Here is a 20,244-nt window from a genome sequence, read left to right as displayed (position 1 = left end):
GATATTCTTGCCATGACATTAGGTGATATGTGTGCTAGTGTAAGACATGTCTGGGACATGCATCGACCACAAATTGAGACCCAGTGTAAGACATGTCTGGAACATGCATCGGCATTGAGACGAGAGCTAATGTAAGACATGTCTGGGACATGCATCGGCCTCAAGATATACAAGCTAGTGTAAGACACATGCTGGGACACGGTGTCGACTTGTTGTGTGTCGATGTAAGACCTGTCTAGGACATGGCATCGACAACGATAGATGAGAGCTAGTGTAAGACACATGCAGGACACGACATCGGCCTCGATATATGAAAATCAGTGTAAAACCTGTCTGGGACATGGCATCGACTTTGATGTACTATGTAACACCCCAAACCCGGCCTAGACGTTACGACTGACTCTGGCGTGTCACATTGAAGCGTTATTAGAGAAGTCATGTTTTATCTAAAATCTTTCTTAGTGTTTAAAGAATATTTTCGTTTTAAATTAAATTGAATGGAAGCTGCGCACCAGGTAGGATTCAAGAAAAGAGAAGGTGAGTCAATTAGACTGCTTAAGTACCTAGCTCTTCCATGATCTAATCCTAGACATGCACACATCCATTGCCACACTTTAAGCTTATTACTTGTCCATGAACAACAAATTAAGTTTAAGTCTATTTAAAATATTTATTTCCTTTGAAAACATTTACGTTGCAGAAGCTTTGCTCGGTTAACGTGATATTTTGAAAATAAGTAACTTTTATAAAATACGCCCTAGAGCTAACCAATTTTAAGGAATCAATTTAAGTGATGTGAATCTCAAGTTGAAAACGATTTAAGTAATTTAAAAACCCAAAATAAAAATAATAAAGCGACCTTATTACAACTTTAACCAAAATAGAAATAATCAAAAATAAATGCGAAATTTAAAAGGAAGCTAATTGAAACTTATTTAAAAAAAAAACTAGAAATTTAATCTTCGTGGCCACTCTGAATCCCGCCCAGCTCCAAGTCCACGAACTAGGGCTCACCTGCAAGGATGGAAGAGAAAGGGGGTGAGTTTGGAAAACTTAGTGTGTATGGAAAACCCATCCAAAGCCCAAGTCAGCTCAAGCCCATTGGGCCTAAGCCCTATTCAGATAGCAGTGGTCTTGGGTCAAGCCCTTTTCGAATCTGATGAACCGGGCCATAACCCCATTTCAAATAACAGTATGGCCCGTAGGCCCATTCCAGAACAGAACAGACATATTCGTGTATGCAAGCCCAACCCAGCCTATATCCAACCACTACACTCCACCCGTACCAAATCCTACACTCCATGTGGGAATAGCTCAACCCACCCAAATTTCACTCCACAGTTGCAAAGATCTGCTGCTCAGATATCGATAAGTTGAGGCAAAGCCTCCAGTACGTGGACAAGCCACTTTCAGTACTTCCTCCATCAATAACCCAGTCCCATGCATCAGATAATAATAACATGGCATGAAGTAAATAGTAACAGTCAAACACGCATTCAGGTCAACCTTATCAGATAATAATAACATGGCATGCAGTAAATAGTAATAGTCAAACATGCATTCAGGTCAACCTTAACCTTAGGGGTATATCAATAATTTTGCTCCTAGGGGTAAATCTGTAAATTTTCCACCTATAAATGTATTTCAGTAATTTTATCAATTTTAAGGGTTCTCATGAATGTTACGGTCCTTACTAGCCTATTTGTCATCACAGTAATTTATTTGTCTCAATTTCACAATTTTAGCCATTGGGCCCTAAAACCCCTAATGGGCCCTACAGTGTCCACAAGAAATTTAAGCCCATTTAATTCAAGTTTTATGACCAGTTTACCGGTTTAAGCAGTTTCGATTCCACAGTCTAATAGAACATACTTATTGCCTATTTTTTTATTATTTTAACCGTATGGGCCCGTAAGCCCATTGGGCCCAGTTTTAGCCTATCGATGCCCAATTAATGAAGTGCACGAAATTTCACACACGACTAACTTACCACTTTTCAATTTTAGATCTAATGATTTCTAAACGTCTTGTGAGCACTTGCACACTCACATCGGCTTTTGCCGAATTGAACTATGAGAGGGTGTTCGATACACACCTGTTTTGCGACGACTGCTACTGGGATCCCTTACGATGTCCTACAATTGATTACCAAAATTCTTAGATTGCAACCCACAACAACCAATCCCAATATTCACCTACCCATATTCGAACCATGCCCCTAAAGCCTTTAGAATCTTACCTTTTTGCCGAAAACTGATGACTAAGTCTAAGTTTAGTTGCTCCAAAGATCCAAGCCTTCGATCAAACCTCTAGAAGACACTAATCACCAAAATAAATCGTCGGTTAAAGACCCTTAAAGCCCTATGCCCAAATCGACAGCCTCCCTAGATTTTAGGGACTTCGGCTTTTCTAAGTTGTAAAATAAGACTAGATCTGAGGTGATGAGCACTTACCACTTATTCTTCTTTGATTTCTACGCAAATCTAATGCAAATATATCCTCTAAATGATAGTAGAACTCGAATCCAGGAGATCTGAAGTTTTGGCTATAAGTCCCTAAATCTATGGTATTTCAGCTTTTTAAGTGACAAAGAAGATGACGATTTGAGACTATAACTTTGAAGCAATGTTGCCGACAGATACTAAGGGTTTAGAGAAGATGAAAGTTGATCAAAAAGAACAAAAATAACTGAAGGATTTTGGCTTGGAGAAATCGGCACAAGAAGTGAGTTTTCGAGATTTCGACTTTTATAGCAATCGGCTATGGAGGTTTTATGAAGGATGGGATCGACAAAGGAGGTGAGTAAGGTGATCAAAAGGTTCGGCTAGAAGAAAAAGCAAAAAGGAAGAAATAAAATGGATGAAAAAGAGAGGAAGAAGAAATCGGCACCCAGGAGAAGGAATTTACATTTTCGACTTTTGTGAGAACTCAGAAAGGATGAATGACAGTGAAAGCTTTCAGGTAGCTAACCCTAATTCTCCAAGACAGAAAAACAAAAGAACCTAACCCTAATATCAACTAAAATAATCGGCCCAACCTCCCTAAGGCCCTTGCCGAAATTCACTTAAGTGATCACATGCCCGACACATGCATAAAATTAAAAAGTAACAATATGCCTACCTTGCAACTTGAACCCTGGACCTTTAATTCCTTCCCAGACGCCATTTTTTTTAGGAACTTAGTGGCGCCACATTACCACTTTACCAAGGCCTTATTTGTGTCTTATTTTACCACCTCAACTTTAAAAGCCCATATCGCCAGAACCCTCTCTCCTAAAATTAAAATTCAGGAATTGCCTCGAATTAAATTTACTCTTAGGCCTTCTTTTTTCCACACCATAAACCCTTCGTAATTTATTTAATTACTAAACTAAACATACGAAATAATAATAACATCCAAATTATTCGGGCCGTTTTCCACCCGAACCCAGACTCAAGGCCCAATACTTCCAGGCCCAAAAATCGGGGCGTTACATACTAGCCAATGTAGGACCATGTCTAGGACATAGCGTCGGTATCTTATCCCATGTTTGGGGCTAATGAATATCCTGTAGTATCCCAAATGGTTCAGTGTAAGAATTATGGTTTGTATCAAAATGAAAGAATTTATGACCATGTGGTGAGTGGTAAGGTACCTAAATGAGAATTACGAAATACAAGCTTCATTTACGTTGTATGTTTAGTAAGGAAGGAAAGTGAGTAAGTTATGCTTATGACCATCCATGTAAGTTATGCTTATGACCATCCATGTATTTTACATAAAATTGATGAGATGTGAATTCAATTCATGTTTTATGATTAATAAGGAATGAATATGAGCAAGTAAAATATATGAACATGTAGAGTAACACAGGTATGTATGCCAAACTCATGAGAAATGATTTCGATTTATGATGCACATTTGGTGAGGATGTAAATAGGCAAGTCATGCCTATGAGAATGATTTTGTGATGACCTTATGGTTATAGGTCTATACGTGATGTATAAACATGTATTTTTACCAATGTGGTGAAAATGAACTAATAAGGTGTGATAAACTTAGCATCATTAATTTATACTAAAACAGTTTTGGACAGCAACAGCAGTCCGACTTCGAAAATCTGCTAAAAATTGTGGAAATTAATTTAGAAGCTGAATAAAATATGAAATTAAATCTTAATGAGTCTAGTTTCACATAAAAGAAACGGTGTAAGCAAAAGAGTTTCATATTACGAAATATTTAAATTGTTGTGAGACAGAGTCAGAATGATCTCGAAATTCCCTATCTTTATTTGGGAAAATCATTAAAAATTTTAAACAAATAATTATAGGTTACAGTTTATGTGATTAGAATTCTTAATGAGTCTATTTTCAAAAGAAACAAATGGGAACATCATTCGAATTCTGTGTGAGGAGATAATTAATTTTTAGTAAAGAAAGGTTGAAGTTATCAAACAGGAGAACAGAGGTGACTTTGAAGAATAAAATATACTAATTGGATAAACAAAAAATTCTAAAAATTTTATGGTAAGAATATATGTGAGTCTAGTTTTAGGGAAAATTAGTGGATCTTAATTTAGAGTTTCGTAACTCTAAATGTAAATAATTTAGTGACTGTGACTCGAGAAAATAGCTTGACCTGAACATAGAAAAAAAAGGGGGGGCAATTATGATAGTATTACCTTGAGATCATGTTGTAAGAATTGGTGGAAACATATTGATAAATTTCTTATTATTTTCATATGGACTTACTAAGCATGAAACTTACTCCCTCCTTTCCATTTCTTTTAGCTTGCCAGGTTAGCTCGGGGTTGGAGAGCGTCGAGGCAGCATCACACTATCAAGTCAATACCTTTGGAATAATGAAGCATATATTAGAATTTTCAAGTGAGTGGCATGTATAGGGATCTATTTTTTGACATGTGTTATTATGATTTGGCCAAATGTATTGACTTATATTGAGTTATACGTATATGGTCATGAGATGTGGCTCATATTGATTATGGATTGTAAACCTAGTTATTTGTGTCATGTTTAATATTTATGATGTGATTATGTTTATTTTCCATGCTTGGTTAGTAATATGACATGTGTGTTGAATGTACGCTCTATGACCAATTGAGGTGGTCATAGCGATATAGTAATTGCACGTTATAAAACAACGTGATAATGGTTAAACATGAGTGCTTGATCATGAGTGCTTGATGTATAAGTTGGTAACCATAGTATAATGGTAAAAGTGGTCATCAAGATGACAAGTCCTATGAATGTGAATTAAGGAATCTGGACTTGGTATTGCATGAGTAGATGCATTGCTTATAAGAAGACATGTTAATGTTATGAATATGTCTTAATAAAAGCTGTTTAATCACTAAAATGATGCCATGAATTGTGGTTTTGATATGTATAAGGTTGTAAGGGTTTATGGGTAACATGAAGGCTTGGAAAATAGACTAAATGTTTACTACACGGGCCGAGACACGGTCGTGTGTCTCAACCGTGTGAGGGACATAGCCTGGAGACACGGGCGTGCGGTTTGGCCATGTGGTTCGATTTGCATGCTGACATCATAAACAGAGAGTTACACGGCCTGAGGACACGGGCGTGTGACCCTGTTTCATGGAAAGAAATTTTCTAAGTTTTCCCAAAACTTTCTAAGGTTCTCAGTTTAGTCCCTAACTACTTTCAATGCATGTTTAGAGCTTCGTAGGCCCGTGTATGGGACATTATGCATATGTATGAAAAGTTTTGAATTAAAAGAAATTTTTTAGCCCGATTTTTTCATGTTTGTGAACGATTAAGTCCAGTAATGCCTCGTACCTTGTTTCGGCGTCGGACATGGGTAAGGGGTGTTACATAATAACTGTGATAGATTGCTCATTTCAGAATAAGCAACTCGTGACCACGTTCCATAGTTACAAATCCACACAATACCAATGAGAGGATATCGTTAAATCTTTAATCGAGCTATGAATTCCATTGTTGCTAGTAATTCATGCCATACACAAGTCATGTACCCAACATACTGGCTTTTGGCTCAATCAGCTTTAGAGTATAAGCCTCCACTTATACCAAAGTTATGAGTTATATACGCATGGTCAATGACTAACTCGGGATTTAGGCAAGTCACACCATGAACATCACAAGTGAATTAATTCACAAATGGATTCAAAATTAATTCAACTTGGGTCCAGTCCAATGTATCATTCTTTTAATGAGTACATCTATGTCTCTACTTGTGGAGTCAACTGCTCCGATAGCCAAGACTAGTCATCTCCCTAATTGGAATTGTAGACAACATAATAATCCTTTAGTATTTGAATCAAATGCTCACTTTGATTCTTTTACAGGATTACAGACTCATGTAGATTATCTACTGGAGTAAGTTGTCTTTCTCACAATTTAAACATCGTTACAGTGCCACTTTGACTTGAAGTCAAATGTAGTTGTTATACTAGGTCATTTCTATACTTAACGAGCTTGTTTTCTTGGCATATTGTTATATTTTTAGTATTAGTAGGTTAGAAATAAATATTAATAAAATAAGTATTTTTACACTTTTTTTTTGCTCTTTTGATGACCATAAGGCTGATTTGGGCTCGTGAGTGACTAATGGTCTATTTAAGTGTGTAGGATGCCAATTCAAGCTCAAGATTGCAAGGAACGAAAGTCATAGTGTGACATAAGTATCCCCTAGCATGAAACAACGTTGAGAAGCATCCCAGGCTAAAGTAACGCGTGATGTCCCAATGTGAGGACCTTCTACGTCCCGACGAGCTCTTCCTTGGCATGGCGGTGTGGCGAAAATGGTGGGCCAAAGTGTAGTTGATTTTTTTCCTTGGATGGTAATTTTGGGATATTTCCATATTTGGACCCTAGCATTTATCAGAATATTGCATTTATTGGTATTTAAGTATATTTAGGATTGAGTGGTCACCAAATAGCCTGTTGCCTATATAAGCAACCTTAGAGTCCCCAGAATTATGGGCAGACTTAGACAGACAGTTTTTACTATTTAGATTTATTTTTATTTTATTTTATGTTAGCTTAGTCGGAACTTTTCTATTTCGATGTGAAGACATTTGCGAACAGAGATTGCTCCGAGATCGCGCTTCGATATATTTATTCATGATTATTCTCTTATCTCTTCTTTTTTTCTTTTATTTGTCTTATGTTAATTCGGTTAATTAATCATTGTATAAATATTAGAATATATTATCGTGTTTTATTTATATTTTGCATGATTCAGTTAATAAACTGATTTATTTGTTAAGTAATTATTTATCTAAAATATGTTGTTTATTCAATAGTACTTAGTATATTAAGGAGTATGCCCTTAATAGAATATCGAGAAATGTGAGACTGGAAGGGTATCCTGTCGTGTATAACTTGTGCCAAGCGGTGAGACCAGAGGGTATCTGTATGCCTATAAAAAGACCAGAAGGGTGACTTAGGTGGTAATCCTTAGTGTAGATGAGACCGGAAGGGTATTCTTGCTGAGGGTGATAAATAACTCAATCGAGATAATTAATTATTTAATTAGATAATTAGGGACTTAATCAATCATAGGCTAGAGGCTCAAATTGTCGACATTAGGAATAGGAAATTCCATTAGGTTAGCTTAGGTTAATTAATTGAATTAGTTTGATTAAAATATTAATTTGTACTCACACTACTAATTCGTGACTCGATTAGATTAGTCATTATTTTCTGCAATTAATTTAATCATAGTTTCTCCAATATACAATCCCTTTGGTACAATTCTCAGAATACTTACCAGTGTTTCTTCGTAAACTTTACTATATTACAATTTGAACCATACGCTTGCGGACACTACCGTTCTAATTTTATATATTTCTGGTGTGATATTTATGCTATAAATGATAGTACGTTTATAGGCAGCCACACCTATCTAAGACAATCAATTAGTTAACATTTTCTTGTCACAATTTCGCTATTTATGCAAAACATGAAAGACATAAACACAAAAGATATAATAGTGAAATGCAAAATTAAACTTTATTTATTTATTCATCGTTCAAATATATAGAAAATAATTACGATGAGAACATTTCCCAACATAACAATCATTCAAAAGAGTCAATGTATGGTGCATACCTGGATAGCTAGCCCATCTCGAATCATAACACTCTTTCATGATCTTTTTGCACAATTTCTCATATTGAGGCACATAAAGACAATCCCCCTGAGTATACAATAAATCTGCTTCAAGCCCATATCGCCTCATTTTCCCTTCTTTGGTAAGCTCAATCAACGTTTAGTTGTAGGATCATAGATCAATCATTCTCTAATGCACTCCAATAGGGAACTATCAACTGACTGATTGCTACAAGCTCTACTTTGCGCTTAGTGCATCAACCACTGCATTGGCTTTCCCCAGCTCATCCTCCATCTTGGAATTAAATTCTACCAAGAAAACCTACCAATGAGCCTACTTGGGAGACAACTTTTTTTGAGTAAAAAAATAACTATTTTCAATATTATCCATATAGACAATAAACCTGGAACCTAGAAAATAGTGTCTCCATGTATGCAAACAAAGTATTACTAAAATCATCTCTTTCTTTTGAACCGTATATCGATGCTCAGTATCATTAAGCTTTCAACTCTCAAAAGCAATCGAGTGCCCATCCTACATTAATATTCCCCCAATTGCATAGTTTGATGTGTTTATATGCACCTCATACGATTTAATATAATCTGGCAACGCAAGCACGTGCTCTTTGGTCATTACCTGTTTCACTTGATCAAAGGCTTTTGAACAATGTTCATTCCAATCCTACACCTTACCCTTCTTTTATAAATTTGTCAAGGGGCGATGATTCTGGAGTTTCCTTCAATGAAACGTCAGTAATAATTTGCCAGCCCAAGGAATGATCGCAACTTTATTACCTTGGTTGGTGGCTCCCAATCAATAATAGCTTGAATTTTGCCCCCATCCATCCAGATTCTGCCACCTCTCATGATGTGGCCTAAGAACAGTACCTTGTGCTGAGAAAATGAGCATTTATCCTCCTTGACATAAAGCTCATTCTCTCAAAAGGCTCGAAACACTTCCCTCAAATGCTCTACATGCTCCTCAAGTGACTTATTATACACCACAATGTCATCAAGATAACAACCACAAAACAATCTAAAAAATGTTGAAGTACCTTATTCATCAGAGTGAAAAATGTCATTGGAGCATTATTTAGTCCAAAGGGCATAACAAGGAACTCATATGAGCCATAACACATCACACAAGGTATCTTTAGATCATACCCTTTGACTACTCTGAATTGATGGCACCCAAAATGCAATCCAACTTAGTAAACTGCCTTGCGCTACCAAGGTGAGCAAACAAATTTGCAAAGAGTGGAATTGGGTACCTGTTCTTCATAGTGATCTTATTCAATGCTTGAAAATCAATGTACAATGTTTAGGACCTATCATCCTTTCTTTGAAACAAAACTGGTGCACCATATGGGGCTTTAGATGGTCTAAAGAACCTAACATCTAAAAGTTCCTTCAATTATTTCTACAACTCTTCTAACTTTAACGGAGACATTCGATATGGGGACCTAGTCGGTGGCTCAGTTTTAGGCATCAACTCAATCCTGTGATCCACCTCCCTCTTAGGTGGTAACTTTTTAAGCAACTTGGTAGGCATCACATCTCGAAAGGACGATAATAATTGTACCACTTCTTTCAAAACCTCCTCGATAGGTTCAATAAACTCATTGACTTTCAAGGTTGTTATGTAGGACACTTCATCTCTGCATACCCCCTTAGCAAACTAGATTGTCGACAGTACCTTGGCTTTTACACCCTCATCCCATTTAATTGGCACCACACATTGATGTCACGAATCTAACATACACATATAATAAATAAAAGGAATAAGAAGCGCGTTAATCCGATCAAGAAAGTTTAATCTGACCATAGTCATAGTCATCTAGTGGTACTACCATGATAGTTTCCTTACTAATTAAACCAACAAGTTGAAGTTCAACTTCTTTTGCAACACCAACTATTGGAACCCTTTTGGAATTCATTGTCTTAATCCACCCTGGTTATTTCTCAACCTTGAGACCAAGATTCTGAGCAGTCTCTTCAGACATAAAAAAATCTGAAGTTATTGTGTCAACAAGGGCATTCAATCCTCTGGTTGCCACAATGATGTCTACAAACATCAGTCCCTTTTGCTTACAACCCTCATTGGCTTTAACAAAAATCAAGATTGAACCAAGTTACATTTGTGTGTTTTCTTATTCATCATTCTCATTGATGGAAGAATACATAGATCATTTTGAACAATCCTTTACAATATGTGGACCTTCACAAAGAAAGCATTTCAATGGTCCCCTTTCCTTCTTCTTCTCCCATTGTTTGTTGGGCTTAGCTCTCATTTTTTAGGTCTTACCATTGCCATTCTTGGTAAACTTGTCTTTGTCTCCCCTGCCATTGCCTTTTGCTTTAGATTTGGGCTTGAAAGATTTAGACTTTTCTACCTTTTTGCCACCAAAATCTGTAAGTGACTTTGTTTTATTAATAGCTTCAGAAAGTTCCTAGATGCCACACCCTAAGCCATAAATCTCCATAATATTTTAAGAAAAACATCCAAGAACACTATAGGTTTTGTCATCTCCCAAGCTTGCGGGTTTTTTGGGTTTTCAATCAAAAACTCATTTTTCTTCCACCGAAGGTAAAAAATAATTTTTATAATTGTTTTTAATGTTATATAGTCTTTGAAATAGAGTTTTAGCCATTAAATTGTATGTTTTAAATAAAAGTCAAAAATTGAGTTGTTAATGGTAAATTTTGCGATTTTCGGTAAAAATATTGTTTCAAAGAGTTTTTCAATTAGTTTTGACATGATTAGAAGGTTTCTAAACTTACTTTAATGTTTTGTTCAAGATTTCCAACATTTTAATGAATTTTCATGAAAATTATCATAAACATATTTAAAATTTTGATACCATGAATTAGGTAATTTTGAGTAGTTTAAATGTTGAGAACAAATTGTAGGTGAATAATTAGATGAATGAAATTAGTTTTAGGCAAAAATATTAAGTATAGAATAAGATAATTGAAATTAAAGTTTGTTATGTCGAAGATTTCAATTACAAGAGAATTTAGCTTAGGTTTGTATTTTGATTGTTTGAAATGAGTCTTTAGCTGATTTTTTATTGTGTATATTGTGTGGTTATTATGTTTGAAGCATTGGAACTATTAGAGCCTTCTTCGAGTAAGTCGAAATGCAAGGCAAAGCTAGTTTAGGCTTTCGGCGATTAGGCGAAAACGCGAACGGTGAGAGTTTTGAATCGCTACTTGTAGACAAGATTCATAGTGTTAATTGAGAGCTTAGGAATAGCCTAAATCATAAGTTCCGAGTGTAAGCTTTCTATTTACGTTGCTTTATTTTGACAATTATGTGATTATGTGAATAATTGTGGATTGATTATTATAATACGATATTGTGATACGAGACATGTGTGATGACTATTGTGAATTGTGTTGTGTTGTGGGCATGATATGCATGCCAAATAATAATGATAATGATATGCTAATAATGCAACTATGTAGGGAAAGTGAGCGAAATTTTGGTAAGTATATATATGTTGAATTGTGGAATGTGATATTATTATGACAAGTAATATGTGAGAATACTTGTATGTGATTTATGATGTACTGATTTTAATACACATATGTGGTTGAATATGTGATGGCTTAATGAGTATTATTGTGGCACTTAAAGTGCAATCAAATGTGAATCTGAAAAGCATGCATTGTGTACAAGTTGTGATGTAAATTGTTGAATATAAACAGAGATGGTGTGCATTAAATCAATAATTAAAAATGTGTATTGTGGATATTTTGGCCTTGTGATATCTTGAAATCATTAGATATAGTTGGCATGCCATAGGATTGTGAGTACTCACCTATATCTATTGTGTTTTTGGGCATTGAGATCTTGGCATAGGTTGAAGAGATAAAGGAATGTGAGCTAAGCTCCATTTAACGGGACATGTTTGGTGTGCAGGAGAGTGTTAGCTTTATGCTTCACTTTTTGGGATTTGTTTGACTTTATGAGTCAATTGGTGTGTTGAAGATCCGTGTATCCGATGTGTGGTGATAGAGCCCACTTTTATGTTTCATAGCCTCAACTGCCAAATTATTGTTTAAATGTGAACTTATATAAAGTGATAATACGATGTGAGATGGATGCATAAACATGTGAATAATATGCTAAATGAGTTGATTTAAGTTTCATGAAAATGTTAGTATGTTCTCATAGTAAATTGTGTATGTAATTATAGTTTGGATCATTTTCATTTAACTTATGAATGCATGTAAATTTATAAGCTAGACTTGTGAGTTATTAAAGCATGCATAAGTTGTTTAATCTTGATGAATTATTGTAAAATGAACTATTTGTATGTAATTTGAATGCAGTTGTACGTGAGAGTATATGCTAGTTTTATGGTTTAATGAAACGTGAATATGTTATTTTGACTTGGTTAAATATGGTTGTGAATGTGTTGTAGTATGCTCTTGTTTAACATTTGATATTGTGTATACTTTGTGGTTACTCCAACATTCGTTGAGCTTGTTTAAGCTTACCCATTCTCTCTAATAACTGCAGATATTTAGCATTAACGGTGTCTGCGGTGCGAGGATACCAAGGAAGTGATCCAAGTTAGGCTTTAGTATTTGCGTAGGTGGTATTAATATTATTCTTTGAACTGTGGGGATAAGGCAATGTGGTTAAAATTTGATTGATTATTATTATGGTCTTCATGATATTTTATGAGTTTAGTTTTTTAGCACTTTTGATGGATGTCATAATTATTTCATTGGTATTGTTTTGGTTTGAATATTTGTTATGTTAAAGTGCCATGAACTGTATGTATGGTCAATGGACGTTGACTAATGTGGTAGAGCTGTTGCATGATATTGGCATGACATTTTGGATATTTTGTAGCTTAATAATTCCTAAGAACTCTAGGCTAGGACCTTCGTTTGTTAATTCTTACTCGGACATGTTTTTGATGTTTTGAACTGTTATTTTGGTCGTTTTAACATTTGTTTAAAAATGTAAATGATGCATGTTGATTAGATATTTGTTGGAATGGATTAAATGCTTAAATGTGCTATATTTTTATGGTTTAGAGCAAAGGTATTGATATTTGGGTTATAAAAACCATACCTCTGTGATATTTCGATGTGCAGGAAGTCAATTTTGTAACTTGGTATCGATACCTTACCACGAGTATCGATACTCGAGGTAAAATAATCGATACTTTAATAAAGGTACCAATAAATTCTAGGGTTTAATTTTTAGATGAGAAACAAAATGTTGTCTTTGTATCGATTTTTCAATCGGTATCAATACCATATATGAGAAATGTCGATACCTTTGTTTCAATGTCGATAACTACATAACTTGTTTTGGAATTTTTCCAAGTGGCTCTAATGCAAGTTTAATTGATATTATAAGTTTGTTTGAAGTATGTTTGGCATGTTTTTAATGAAGACTAATATATGCTTGAATTAAAATTTTGTAAGAATGCTAATAAAGAGGACGATTGCCTATTAATGTGACATTTTATAATGTGTGTGATGCGTGACGGTGGTGTGATATCCTGATATTCGGGCTCGACGACCAGATCGAGTATAGGGTTTTACAATGGACCCCCCAACACTGTAACTCTTGCTTTGCCCACAACTTCAACTTGTCCATGAAAAAGAATGATGTCTCTTTCTCACCCAGATAAAAAATTTGGAGCATGAGTTCACTAAACTCACGCACATACTCCCTAATTATGTCTTGTTATGTAAGCCAATGTAACTTAGCTTGAGCTTTATCCTTGGCATACTCTGGATAAAATTGCCCCTTGAATTCGCTTTGAAACTCTTCCCAAGTCTCAATTGTAACTCCACCTCGTTTCTCATCTATGAACCTATTACGTCACTATAATAAAGCGACATCAATAAAATACATAACAACAATATTAACCTTAGTAGCATTATCAATAATGCATTTGGCACAGAAGTATTGCTCCATTACTCACAAGATATTGTCCATATCCTTTGCGAACCTCGCCTTATTGAACTCTTTCGGCTTAAGGACATCTACCTTATGCTTAGGTGTCGCAACCAACACCTTATTACCCAAAGCATCTTTGCAGATAACAAGCTCTAACTTGAGCTCCACAACTTATTCTTTCAAGGCTGTCACCATGGCCTCAAGAGCATCATCTCTTTTAGTTAGCTTACCCATAACTGTATTGAGAACGCCTTACATCGCATCCACATTAACACTAAAAGCCTCTACCACTTTCCCCTCGAGCTGATATTGCCTCGATTCCAACTCTGTGGTGTGTCCTTTAACTTCCTCAAGGGTCTCCCTCATATCACCCATGGAGCCCTCAAGTTTGGCAACCCTACCTTTGAAAGTTGATAACATATCCCTCACTTTGCTAGCTTTCCTACCCTACCACGGGTCTTCTTAGGCTCAATTTGCTTGTCTACACCTTTCATCATCTCAACCAATGTCTTTGAACCTTAGCTCTAATACCAACTCGCTTCAAATCTGCCTTAAGTTAGTCTAACTCTTGAAAAGTGATAATTCATAAGGGAAATTTTCTAAGGCGTCTAAATGAAACGGAAGCAAACTCGAAAAGACAAAGGAACTCGAATCGAATAGAAAAGCCACAAGAAAACAATTGCACACTAAGTGTTTGAGTAAATACTCTTAAATTTATTCTCTTACTCAAGAATGAAGTTATTACAAATGAAAGGGGAGGGTTCTATTTATAGTTGAGCTCTTCTAGATTTAGAGGTACAGATTGAATTACATCGATGGCTAAGATTAATATCTATCTACAAGATGAAAGTCTTAAAGGAATTTAAATTTTATACATTCTTACTTTTTAGAATTTACAATAATAATCTTATAAAAATACAAGTTACTAGAGTGTTTACATTTTAACTAGGATTCAAGTAGATAGGTTTTGAGTCTCTTCCGAACAATGAGTCAGCCTTGTTGGGGGGAATGATCTCAAGTAAACATGAAGGGACTAAATTGTGTGCATTAATTGCGAGCTCCCTTGTGTGACTCATGACACATGTAGGTAGTCTTCATGTGTTTCTAGAAATATTTCTTTTTATTGACCAAAGTAGCCGATGGATTAAAGTCACTAGGGCAGCGAGGCTCTAGGATATGTGGCTTGTTTATGTAGGCAACGCACTATGAAAAGTGAAACTTGCTTCTTAACTATTTTGATGATATGTTACCAAAAAAAAAAAAAAAAACAAAACAAAACAAAAACAAAAGAGAATAGGTTCATTTGCTTGAATACCTTTGAGATAACTTCAAGATCTTTTGCACACTCATGTTCGCTTCTACGTATTCTTCTATACAATTCCTTTTGGCTGACTGCAAAAAAAAAAGTGCTCAATGAACATATAAACACATAGTTTTATCGACAAAACACTTGCAATTACGAGATAGATAGCTGTAATTTATGTTATCAGAAGTGTTAAAACAAAGGGTTTTGTTCATTGAACTTGTAAAGTTCATCAGATATAAGTGCCATACGATTATAAAATGGAATCTTTGAGTTGTCATCATATTTCGAACCCGTTGCAGGATTACCGACCAAATAACCCTGCAACAATTGCTGAAAATAAAAAACTCCATATGATAACATAAAGCACAAAGGTCAGCAGAAGTAGATGTAGAGCATTACTTTGAGATTGATGGCTGGAACGTATTCGTCTTTGATACCTAAAAATACCATGAAAAACCGTGACATCAGTCCCATTAGAAACAACAGATAAAGCACCAAGTTTAAAGCGGATTAAAGCATTCTTACCATCTGATATTGCTTGAGCAATTATGGGAACAATTTTACCAGCGTATGGATCACCGGCAATATAGAGTGAGTTTGTGATGAACTTGGGATGACTTCGCAGCCACTGAACAGACAAGAAGTAATTGTTGAAAACATTTCGTTTTTAAGACTATATAACAACTCTATGCATATGAGATAGATATTGGCAAGTAACGGCTTCACCTTCCTCACAAAATTATACCCATCATTAGCAAATAGTTTATCCCCGGCCTCAAAACCTTGCAATCTCGTTGAATAAGAAAATCCAATGCCAGCAGGTAAGTCTTGGAAGATGATATTTGCAACCTGAATAGTTATCATGGAGTAAGTAGAAGCTACAAACCATGAGCTATTATTTTATGGAATCATGAATGAATGAATGAATGATTTCACATTTGTCCATGAGTAGGGGTTGAGAGAAAAAGTTGGTAAGCTGCCATTATACTCCATCATGTTAAATTGCAAAGGCCCTAAATGAAATTGTTAGATTCTAAACTAACATCATTATAAATGACTATGGAGTCTCCGGTGATACTAAACATGAAAAATAATCAGAGATATTTGAGAAAAAGGCCAGAGAGAGCAGAGCAACCAGGGCATCCAGTGAGCCATAGGATGAGAGGATCTTTTGATGGATTGCTTTCTGATTGAATAAAATAGTAGAAAAATTCCACATCTCCCACAGTCCTACCCCTATGTACCTGAAACACAATTACTAACATTCTGAAACCTGTAATATTGCAGTTGGTTTCTATATTCAAATCATCTCTCCACAAAGCTGCCTTGAGAATAACACTCACTGATCCTTTAAACTAAGAATCATATATTATAAGTTGCATTCTCATGTTATTACACTAATGTTTCACACTAATGTCTTGTATAAGACAAATTGCACAAAACATTATCTAAATGCAAACTATTACAGCATCTGATTTTTTTTTTAACATTGGAGGTAATGGAATAAGAGCTCTTTTTTAGAATTTTTTACAGTCACAGAGGTTGTTGAGAAATCCATCTTTTGAACATGGAGAAAGATTCCTTAGGTTTGTACTCTGGAGCTGTATGACCTGCTCCCTGCAATAACCCAAACTCCATTACATGTATTTTTCTTCCCAAACTGACATAATTAATAAGTAACCTTTTTCATTTATAAAACTATTAGCATACTTGCCTTGACAGTTGCAAATGTGAAGTTATTTCCATATTCTCTCGAGTATCTGTAACAACCAAATCATTAGAAAAAGTAAGCTCTAACACGTATTGGAAACAAAATCCGTTTATAAGTCATAGGCTTACCCTGCAACCTGACCATCAACAATCCATGGCCTCCAATCATCAACAATGGATAAATTCAAGGACTTAATCCATGATTCAGTTCCCCCATATGTAACAGCTAGGTCATGATCACCACTGTAAAGAAAATAAGATTCAGCTAGAATAATTGAGATGGCGAGAGCTGTAAGCAAGCAAAAGTGTAACCTGTATATTAGAGCTCGGTAACCTCTTGTATTGAGACATAGATGATAGCTTACAACACTAGCAACATCATAGTCATAATCCATGCTTTTGTTACATCTTACCCATTCTTTGATTGTTCCCTGGTATTCAACATCAACAATTCATTAATTTAACTTAGCTGGCGAGTGCTGTAAGCAAGCAAAAGTGTAACCTGTATATTAGAGCTCGGTAACCTCTTGTATTGAGACATAGATGATAGCTTACAACACTAGCAACATCATAGTCATAATCCATGCTTTTGTTACATCTTACCCATTCTTTGATTGTTCCCTGGTATTCAACATCAACAAGTCATTAATTTAACTTAGCTAAGTTACCTGGTGTTGTTGTTGTTGAGTTTCGATTGTTACCTTTCTGATATGAAGTGCTTTCTGGACACTGATATCAGTTGCCCAAACTTTGCAAAGGTAACAATAATAGTTCTGTAATATGGCTTACTCAGCAGCTCGATTTATCAAAACAGAGTTACATAAATATATACATATAGCAAGTGGAAGAACATTTACACGACATCCAAATTGAGGGTATCCGTCTGACAGATGCAAGGAGTCTTCATGTGTTCCTAAAAGATATTTTCGCACATCGGGAAGTTCGGATGGGCAGTAAGGCTCCAAGATACGCATCGTGTTTATATGTGCAGTGCACTAGAAAAACAAATGCCAAAACTGTTATTAATCTGGTCTAGTGAACAAAAAGAGAAAGCTTTCATGAATTAAAAAAATATGTCTATAAGAAACAGGTTCATTTTCTTTTCTACCTCTGAGATAGTCTGGAGATCCTTCACACACATTCTGTTGCTGATTTCTACGTCTATGTATTCTTGTTTACAATTGCTTTTGGCCAACTGCAAAATCCAAAAATTCTTAGGAACATACATATATTTGGTGTCCTTGAAGAATTATTTAGATTTAAGGGAATAGAAAGAGGAGTTTCTGTTCAATAACCTCATAGAGTTCATCAGAGATGAGCGCCATTCGATTATAATATATAATCTTTGAGTTTCCGTCAAATTTCGCATCTGTGAATGGATTGCCAAGCAAATAACCCTGCAATAATTGCTAGAAATTTTGTAGCATTCCTGAATCTAAAACACCATATAGTAAAAAGAGATTTTTGAAACACAACAAATCGGTATTCTCATCAGGAATTTGATGGTGGAGTACTTTTTTTGAGATTCAATACTCGTTTGGCTTCAATATCTGAACCAAGATGAAAAACATGGTTATTGCTCCATTGAACAACATATAAAAATACAAGTCTTATGAGGATGAGGATGTAGCTAGCTACCATCTGATATTGCTTGAGTAATTATAGGTACAATCATTCCCGAGTAGGAGTCTCCGGCAATGTAAAGTGGATTCGAGATGAACTTCGGATGACTCTGCAACCACTGAACAGAAAACACTACTCCAGGTTACAAAAGGAGTTGTCTAAACCTTATAGCAATATATGGAATATTTAAGAACAAGCAATACTAGCAGTAGAGATTTGTCTAAACCTTCCTCAGAAAATTATAACAACTAATAGCATGTTTCATATCCCCAGTCTTGAAACCTTGGCGGTCCTTTAATAAGAGAATCCAGTACCAACAGGAGCATCTAGGAAGATTATACTTGAAACTTAGAAAGTTATAAAGGATGTTCACGAATATCAAATATCAGTAAAGGGAAATAAGAGGCTTGGCACAACTCAATTAGTCGTAAATGATTTCACCTTTGTCCATGCATATTGGTTCAGGAAAAAAGTTGGTAAGCTGCCATTGTACTCCACCATGTTAAAACGCAGGGGTCCTAAATGGATTTAGAGGCTGGAAATGAGCTTGTAATTAAGACATGATTCCTTGACAAAGTGGATATAACCAATCAGATCACCTATTTCAAGGAAAAACCCAGAAAGACTAGAGCAGCCAGGGCCTCCAGTGAGCCAAAGCAGTAGAGGATCCTCTGCTGGGTTCCTTTCTGATTCAATAAAATAGTAGAAAAACTCCAAATCATCCACCTCTGTGTATCTGAGACATTCAATTAGCTAACCCGTTATGACTAGTCAATCGGATTAGTTTCCAATGGAGTACATACTCTCTCTATACTCGTATATATTCGAAAAATGTGTTGGATACAAAGATTAAAGAAAAGATTAGCTTTTAGCAGAAGGGAGGTTACCCAGTTTCAAGCTTGAAGGGAAGTGGAGCAGTAAATCCAGGAAGAGAGTCAACTACTGAAAATGAAACTGCAGGCTTACACCAATTCATTACAAACACCATGTAAAAGCATACAGCCTTAATATATCCCCACATCTTTGCTCAGCCACTGTACTTAGCTCAATCTGAAACCAGAATTCTCAACTCACAACTACAGTTTTGCTGATGATAGAAATAAAACACTATTTTATTTTTCCACTCAAAAAAATTGTAACTAAACAAATAAACTTCCACGTGTTTATAGACGAGATATTTTATACATCTGTGCTCATTGCGCTGCCTTTGACGTTGACTCATGAAGAAATTATACATGTTAGGACAATTACACTTTAATCCTAAATAAATCAATACCTACCATCAAAGTTATGTTCAAGTAATGTATGGGCAGAATTTGATAGTAAGAGGCAACTACTGCCGTATATGCATTCTCATTAAGCTACAAATTTGGATAAAATTAGAAACTTATTTTGTATTTACTAGAAAATCAACACTCATAAAATTTATTTTTTCACACATTTATATATTTTTATTATTGTTTTATGTTGTATGTTTATTATGCTTGATTGTATAATTTATAAGCTTAAGTAACTTGGACAAAGTATGGTGTCTCAATTTTGAGAAATAATAACTTGTAATGAGTTAGGGGAGAATA

The 20,244-nt window shown here is 35.3% G+C and overlaps 1 protein-coding gene and 1 pseudogene across 8 annotated transcripts; both read right to left on the bottom strand.

The window, feature by feature from the left end:
• Positions 1 to 807: 807 nt before the first annotated feature.
• On the bottom strand, positions 808 to 16,575 carry LOC108477681 (serine carboxypeptidase-like 18). Of its 8 annotated transcripts, none has more exons than XR_008275862.1 (8): positions 16,470 to 16,575; positions 16,061 to 16,183; positions 15,860 to 15,962; positions 15,734 to 15,771; positions 15,583 to 15,652; positions 15,344 to 15,420; positions 8,097 to 8,405; positions 808 to 1,014 (listed from the first exon to the last, which is right to left on the bottom strand). XR_008275862.1 is itself a non-coding variant. In XM_053022816.1 (7 exons), the coding sequence occupies exons 1-7, from the start codon at positions 16,551 to 16,553 to the stop codon at positions 910 to 912; spliced, it is 600 nt and encodes a 199-aa protein (XP_052878776.1). In that variant the 5' UTR covers positions 16,554 to 16,575; the 3' UTR covers positions 808 to 909. The 8 variants fall into 8 exon arrangements, 5 of the variants coding, with proteins under 5 accessions (XP_052878776.1, XP_052878781.1, XP_052878780.1 ...); XR_008275863.1 differs by lacking the exon at positions 8,097 to 8,405 and adding an exon at positions 4,747 to 4,830; XR_008275864.1 differs by lacking the exons at positions 8,097 to 8,405; positions 15,583 to 15,652 and adding an exon at positions 4,747 to 4,830.
• A 105-nt stretch (positions 16,576 to 16,680) lies between these two features.
• Positions 16,681 to 19,946, bottom strand: LOC108479724 (serine carboxypeptidase-like 2; annotated as a pseudogene).
• Positions 19,947 to 20,244: the final 298 nt, after the last annotated feature.

This window comes from Gossypium arboreum, chromosome 12 (genome assembly GCF_025698485.1).
Source record: "Gossypium arboreum isolate Shixiya-1 chromosome 12, ASM2569848v2, whole genome shotgun sequence".
Taxonomy (NCBI): Eukaryota; Viridiplantae; Streptophyta; class Magnoliopsida; order Malvales; family Malvaceae; genus Gossypium; species Gossypium arboreum.
This window is presented reverse-complemented; position numbering and strand designations above follow the sequence as displayed.